The following is an 8,181-nucleotide window of genomic DNA, read 5'->3' as shown; positions in this document are numbered from 1 at the left end:
TGGATTACATTTGGATAATTCTAAGATTAAACAGTGTAAACATTGCCACCTTTTGTAAGAAAAGTAAATACAGTATAGAGACACTTAATAAATCCAAACATTTTGATTAACATACCAGTTTTTTTTCAATTGAGATATTGATTTTAAAAAATGTATTAAATATTTAAAGCCTGGTTTAAGGCTACATTTGATTTTCCACCTCTTTTAAATATTTGGGGGTATTAAACCTCTACACCCTGATCCAAATGTCACAATGAAACATTGTGTTCATCGATATAAAATGTATGGGCTACTCCACATGTATAACATCATCTTTTATGATGAGGTCAGATAAAAGCCAGACAAAAATCAGCGTATCAAGACGGTTTATTACTTTTAGCACTTTGAGAAACCACGTCTTAACCTCTCAACCCGCACCAAACTATTCTATGTGTCTGTGTGTTTTATGCTCTCCAACATGACTTGGGGTTGAAGATGAAGAGATGGGCTGTCATGCTGCGACCAAACTCAGCGGGCGGTCTAATTCTCATTTCTTCCCCACCTTATTTCCGGGATGATGTGAGATTAAGCACATTCATATTCCATACAGCGTCACAGTAATGTCAATATAATTATCTCCCTGTTCACATTGTATCCCGAATAAGAACACACTCCTGCAGGCTTTTTTTCTTACCCCATTTCTAATGACCTTCCAAATGGTCATCCATACTGGAAGTCCTGCTGTGGATCTGCTGTGAATTACTGCTGAATTGTGGGTAAATTAAGCTTTCGTTCCGGCTGTGAGCTGTCATGATCTGTTTGAGCAAAGCGGGATCGTATTCATGCGTGCACACATGCTCACATACAGTACACACACACACACACACACACACACACACACACACACACACACACACACACACACACACACACACACACACACACACACACACACACACACACACAAACAGACACACAAACAGACACACAAACAGACACTATGGAGGCAAAGACAGAAGCATTCATCAGTCATTGAGGCGCACGGAGGGTGGCAACTTAAAGGATGCAGTATCCTCTGTGTCTCTTATAGTCCTTCTATTACTTTCTCTGCCATCCATTAGTTTATCTGTCACTCCTCTCACCTCCTCAGTAATCATACTCTCTCTGTCTCCTAAATTCATAAATAGCTTTGTCGGCATGCCCATAATGAAGAAAATGAAGATGACCCTCTATTACATTCAGTTTTCCACTCAGTTGTTGAATACACATCATCAATACACACAGTACAAATACACACATGTATAGGAAGCGGAGAGGCTGCCAGGGAGCATTTTGGGGGTTTTCACCTACCAGTTCACACTTGGTATTATTTTTTTTGTGGATCCAATATGGATTTGAACCGTCAACCCTTTGGTTCTCAAGCAAAGTCCCTACAGATTGAGCTACTGCTGCCCCAACTTACATTATTGAAGCATTGCACGAAAATGGACAACCACAACATGTGTCTATACATGTAAACACTAGTGTGTGTACATATACTTTACAAGGAGAACAATGTACTGAACATGAAAAAACAAATCCACTAAAACATCCCCCCACCCCCTGCCCCAGTTCTTACCCCTGCATCATATAAAAAATACCAACAAAAAACAACAACAGGAATCATAAACGCAAATGAGTGATTATTGTGCAGGATATAACGCTCTCTGTCTTTCTCCCTTTCTCTTCCTGGCCATCCTCATGTGGCCTGACCTTCCTTGGGTTGTCTTCCTGTGTGCAGCGGGGGAGAAAGTCCGGCTGTTACCAGTCCAGCCAGATGGCGGGGTCTAGCCTGGGACTGTAGCCCTCGGACTGGGGCAGACCTACTGGCCATACTGGTGACCGTTGCACCAGACAGTGTCTCTGTAGGAAGCGGCTTCTTACGCCACTGTAACTCCCCCCATGTTCAGAAATGCTAATTAGCTGTCTTAAGCATTTAGACAGGTGAGGCGACAGTCCTGGATTTGTGCTACGGCTTTAGTGCAGTCACAGGTGTGGTTCATTGCGACCTCTCAGCTGACAGGAGGCTGAGCTAGAGTGGGTTGAAGATGATTCGAGTAGAAAATAGCTGACAAGGAGGGTTGACAGCAGGGGAGGAATCTGGTGGGGGTGAGAGGCAGCATGTGTTGAAGAGTCTGATAGGAAAGGACTGGAGTGTTCCTGTCCTTGGACTGAAGTCAAACCCACTATGACTTCCTTCTTCTGCCACATCACCTCCCAAGCCTCGACATGATGAACATCAATAACACAGGCCCTGTTTTATATCTGGGGGAGTATTTGCTGGACCTTGCCGGAGGATATCATGTAAGCCCCTCGTTAATATTGGCAATCATAAAGTATGCTTTGCGTAACCCTCGTTTCAAAGAAAGCAGAGAGCACAGCTGTTTGACTCAGCCCCTCTCAAAACACCCTGTGCATGCAAATGAAGCCGTCCTGCTGATACATAGAGCGGGGGCCTGTTATCAGAGCGGTCAGGGTGAGGGAGGACAACTAATTCTGGTGGGGCAACAACAGCGCTGCTTTCCTGTAACTGAGCTCTCTGTATTCCAGGCCATAAGTCAGCCGTTGAGATGAAAGAGAGGCCTGCCTGTGCTACATGGCTAATTTAAGAGATTAACACCTGTTCTACCAAGGCAGATTAATCCTAATCCTGCTTTAACCCCTTTGATCTGAAGTCAGAGAGATTTAAGGAGTAGACTGGCCTAATCCCTTCACATCAGTGAGAAGAAACAGGTACAGTGGAGTAGGACAGTATTTACTGTACCACAATTTCGTGTTGACTTACTTTTCCTCACTTCTCCCCGCAAACGGTGGAAGGCATTACTGAATCCTCCCTCTCGCCTTCAAAAGGGTTAATTCTCATTTGATGCGCGCTCACAGTGTTAGATTAGTAGGGGCAGGAAGAGCTGTCATTTCCATAATAAGCCTTGAGAATTAAGGTATTATAGCCTGATCATTGAAGAAGAAAACGTATTGTAGGAGCAGTCCTCAGTCTGGCCTGCGCTCAGCACTACTTAGCTTTTAAAAACGTAGTTTTAACAACCACATGTGACTGAACAAGGAGAGGATCTCAGAAGTAGTTAGAAATTGGCGCTATTAATTGTAGTCTGTTCAAGAGATCATCGGTCATAAATTGTGGCTTTAATGCTTTAATGTGCTTATTATGATTACCAGATTGTGCTGTGTGACTGAACGTGCTTGCTTGTGGGTGTGTTTGTGATGGCAACACATGGATACATTTGATATGAGAGAGAGAGAAAGGAAAAAAAAGAGACTGTGGGAGAATTTAGATAGATTTGGTGTGGTGACGATGGTGGGAAGAAAGGTAATTGAAAGAGAGAGGTATGAGTTTGGTTTTGGTTTTTTTTTTTTTAAATGAGGGACTAGAGATGGGTGGGTCTGACCGCAGCGGGGTTTTGTGTGTTTTTATGTACTTGTGCGTGTGTGTATTTGTATTCGTGGAAGCAGATAGACACAAACACATTGGAATACATTGTCCTGCTCCGTGTCTATGTTTAGTATATAGACTGAGAAGGACCACACAGGATCTCTGTGTCATGCGTCGGAGTATGTGGCAACGCTGTTGTTATTGATCCCGCCACAGACGTCAAACCCCAGCGCCTACTTTACTGCCGGCCTGATTCAAACAATATGCTGAAGCCTGTTTCATCCATGTCCAAGACCACTGAATTATTAAACACATCTCTAAAGCAAAGGTCCTTCTCTTTGCACGCTGTCTTCACACAAGTCTACTGTTGAGCTCTTAGGGGATAAACAAGCCCTTCTTCATTAGCGTAATTGGGAGAAGAAAAAAAAAGGAAGAGAAAATTAGGAGATGGGACTTAATAAAGAATAAAAAGATCATAATCTTAAGCCTTTATCACACTGTGTGAAGAATTATTGATTAAACACAATCATTTCTTGAAAAAAAAGAGCTTTCAATAGCATTTTCATTATCGCGCACATTACAGAGTACAGATAAGGGGTTTTATGTTTTCTCTGTGGGACCGAAAAGCTTTTGGGTGCATCATTAAAAAAAATGTACACTCCAGGGGCCTCAGTAAAACAGTTAGTTAACATTAGGGTGGATACGTGGGTGTTTATCTATGTAGGTGTATGTAATTTTTATAACTTCAACCCACAAATTGACTCTAAACTTGAGACCAGGCAATCTTGTGATTAGCCAATCCCCACATTATTTTGTTTATGTTCCTTTCTACAGATACCATCCCTTTTATTTTATACCATTAAAACAAGTTTTCAGGTTTTCTGGGTTCCTTCGAACATGTTATAGCAACTCTTGTAAAAGCTCATTGACACTTGTACAGTTTAAGTGGTGAAAAAATAAGTTCTAAATGCTAGCTAGTATGTATTGGTGGAAATGGGTGTGTTGGTTTTTGAGCCTCACAGTTCAGGACAGAAACTACATTTAACTCTCAAAGGGGTAAAGCAGTTCAGTATCACCTTGGACTGTGTTTCTAACTTGTCACAAAAATCAGTTGTGTAGTTCATAAACACATTTTCTTTAGCAACAAAAACTACAAACATACAATATATTTATTTAGCAAACGTTATGAAGCAGAATAAGCACAGATAATATAGTTATTTAAAGTCCTTACTTAGGCAGTGTTACTGGTGAACCAGGTGATAGTTTTGTGTGAAAATGACACATTTTGTATTTATCGCTAAGAGATTCATGCTTTATTGTTTCAGTTATACAACTATGCTGACGCCATTATTTGTTTACTTCAAAGTGCTGACCGGGTCTACCTTCCCCTTTATTTTTGCCAGTTTGGTCAATTATTTCTTTCCTTTGCCCTGCTACCTCTGTTTTTGGCTGCACATCTAGACGCTTAGTTTAACAAACAACCTAAATTCCATTCTGTAGAATCTCCAATTGTATATGCTAGGAACTTGGATCTTCTAGATAGTCTCATTGTTGTTGAGTGTGGTCTGCCAGAGGCACAGATCACTCAGCATGCAACCCGCTTACCAACAGGTGTTGAATTCAAGCTACTAGAGAAATACATTTGAAAAATATGTATTCTTTACACTAGAAACTACCTTTTGTCAGTCAGGACCGAGTCATCACACTGCTTGAACTATGTATTTACCTGCATTTAGTGATGCCTTCAGCTGAACACTGACCTGCCACTTTGAGTCCACTTTTAGATGAACCACTCTGCTCCCCATGGACAGGACCCAGCAAACAAATAAGATTTGGGATTGTTTTTTGAGTGCCCGTAACATCAGCATTTGCTAGGAGGGCCACACCGGGTGGTCAGTGCATGTGACCTTCTCATAGCGGGGCTCCCTAACCCCCATCCATCCCTATTAGAGGACACTTATCAGGGACAGCAGCCAGAGTGACACAGTCCCAGCTGGGCTTCCCTGGAGAAAATGCTGTGCAGTGCAGGGAAAAAGATCTGTGTGTGTGTGTGTGTGTGTGTGTGTGTGTGTGTGTGTGTGTGTGTGTGTGTGTGTGTGTGTGTGTGTGTGTGTGTGTGTGTGTGTGTGTGTGTGTGTGTGTGTGTGTGTGTGTGTGTGTGTGTGTGTGTGTGTGTGTCTTTTTGAGTATGGGTGTGTCGAGTGGTTCTCTGCGAGTAGGACCCTGTGACTCTGAGATATGCACAGGCTCATTAATTACAGGCTCTCATTATCCCCCCTCAGGCTCCAGACACTTAATCAACACCAAGCTCCAACTAAGACACACGCATGCATGTACAAACACACACACACACACACACACACACACACACACACACACACACACACACACAACCCCATGCACACCCATCTCACATGATCCACAGCAGGCAAAAATCTGACACAACATCATCCAAGAATAGAGCACTGTAAAAGAGGTGAATGAATGAATGCTGATGAGGGTTATTTGTTTTCGGTGATGTACGGCACAACAGAGTGGGTGGGTGTCAGTGCTGTTTAACACTTTTATTATTATAATGCTGTTAAGCATTTCAGAACAGATTCATCCATCTGCCATGTGTGACAGTGGAAGCAATCTGTCAAACACTGTAAATGATACTCTCCTGTTATAAATGTTCATGAAGGGAATATAATAAATGCGTTTTTAAAGGCTCTTGCCTTCATGAATCGGGCCATTTCGGTGATGATTCCTGTAATATTTTTCTATATTCTTAAATTAATTCTTTATCATTCTTTATATTGATGCTATCTTCTATAGAAGCATGGAAAACTGAGACCATGCAAAAGAATGTATGGTATTGTAAGTACGTAATGTGAGATTTGTTTGCATATTGCACGTCTGTGCATGTGACATTAGGGTACATATCTGTGTGCTCTTGCTACGGAATTTATTGCCTTGAAACTCCAGTCTTGTAATTAAAAGTCCATTGTTTATTCAAATGGGGGAAAGATAGTGTACAGCGACACTCCAAACTGACTAAGAGCGAGCGTCAGTGTGAAAATAAATTACCCTCAGACATTCAGAAGTGCTTTTGGATTGTTGCTCCTCAGGGGAGTTTTCAAAGACCTTCTACAGTTATTTGTACTTACTACTCCAAGTGGAATAATTGATAAACAGGAAAACAGACGGATACATGACAGCTCATGTTTAACTGTGTTAAAAACTACATTAACCACAGCAGATGTGATGTTAAGACGTAAGACTTCAGTGGTTCCACTGAGCTCTCTGAGATTTTTGATGGTCTTAACTGGAACTGATTTCTTATATGTAGGCAGATTCAGAGTCTTTTACCTGAAACTAATTGTTAATTACACCAGAAAATATGTGCCCTGTGGAAAAAAACACAAGCTACAAGGACATTTTATTAGAAACGTTTTGTGAATCAATGGCAAATACTAGTAGCATTCCTAAAGAGTTAGTTTTTTAAACTTAAAAAAAAATCCAATTACTTTTTAAGTCAAATACATTGTTAACAAACCTCAGAATAAACCATGTTTTTCCCTTTGTGTAAGACAGTTGACAGTGAAATTGGAGACAGAGCTCTTAGTGCTGGGTGATTAACTTTTTCTAATAAACACGAGACAGTCTTTATTTTTGTACAGCTTTCTGATTCAGACTGCAGTTTATCATGCTTACCCATCTTTATGAAACCAGCCCATGAACACAACATACAGCAGATACATTTTTGAGGGCATGATTGGCAAGAACAAGAAAAGGAAGCGCAAACTTTTAAACGGCTCCAAGTTGTGGAAAATGAAAGAGGGGGTTTTTGTTTCCCTCTGAAGGCTGGAGTCTGATTTCCTGTGCGGCTCTGATTGGGAAAGCAGAGGCACGCACAGGGAGCCTGCTTCTGTATGGAGATGCCAGATGACAGGCTTCACTACGAACAGACTGTTGCTGAACAGCACACTGCACTGGCCTTTGATCACTCATCAAACATGGCTTTTATGAAACAATCACTTGTGTAAACCTGTTTTAGATGGTGGGACTTCAATGTCTTTGTGTGAGCGTGTGTTTGAAAGAGAACATAAATCTAAATACTATTCTTAGGATACAGGAGTCGATCCCTAGCTGACCATAAGAATAAAAGTTATGTTTAGTAATCTATTGTCAAAATATGGGCTGCAAACAAGGAAAACTCCGTGACTACAAATGTGTGCTTTGATCACACATTGTCTTTCTGCCTGAGTGCCAGCTGTGGCTGTGGACTAAGTTTCCAGCATTTTGTTCGTGTTCATCCATGCAGATATACCAAGTGTCTCATGGACTCCCCGCACACAGCAGGAGTTTGTCCATAAGGCCATATGCCAGTTTACCCCCCTCCTTCTTCTTGTCTTTTGTTATCTAAGTGACCCTTAGGTGCATGGCCGACCCAGCTGCCCCCGAAGAGACACCCGCTTATTGACCAACTCTCAGCTCCATAGAGTCCATTACCTAAACCAATTTAAATCAGACACATTTCACCTCCCTTCAATATCGACCATTTCTTTGACTTTCCTTTTCACCTCAAGATAATTCCTGATGAATAGAAACAAATGTACTTACTGATTTTATACTTACTGCCACATATCAAGTGATGAATATATTTTAGTTTTGTGTTGCAGCAACTGTGTTCAGCACCAGAAGATCTGTTGCAACTGTTGATAGCTGTTTCATTCAGTGACTGTGGCAGTGATTGCGGTGAGAGTTTTCTATACCAGAACAACCATGGCCCA

At 41.5% G+C, this 8,181-nt stretch overlaps 1 protein-coding gene across 2 annotated transcripts in view; it reads left to right on the top strand.

Moving 5' to 3' along the window:
* Positions 1-2,247: 2,247 nt before the first annotated feature.
* Positions 2,248-8,181, top strand: part of LOC134873359 (tetratricopeptide repeat protein 28-like) — a 116,025-nt gene continuing 110,091 nt past the window's right edge. For both annotated transcript variants that reach the window (XM_063896891.1, XM_063896890.1), the window contains exon 1: positions 2,248-2,322. In XM_063896891.1, coding sequence (XP_063752961.1) covers positions 2,248-2,322 — 75 coding nt within the window. The remainder of the gene's footprint in view (positions 2,323-8,181) is intronic.

This window comes from Eleginops maclovinus, chromosome 12 (genome assembly GCF_036324505.1).
Source record: "Eleginops maclovinus isolate JMC-PN-2008 ecotype Puerto Natales chromosome 12, JC_Emac_rtc_rv5, whole genome shotgun sequence".
Classification (NCBI taxonomy): Eukaryota; Metazoa; Chordata; class Actinopteri; order Perciformes; family Eleginopidae; genus Eleginops; species Eleginops maclovinus.
Note: the sequence above shows the minus strand (reverse complement) of the source record. Positions and strands in the feature narration are given on the sequence as shown.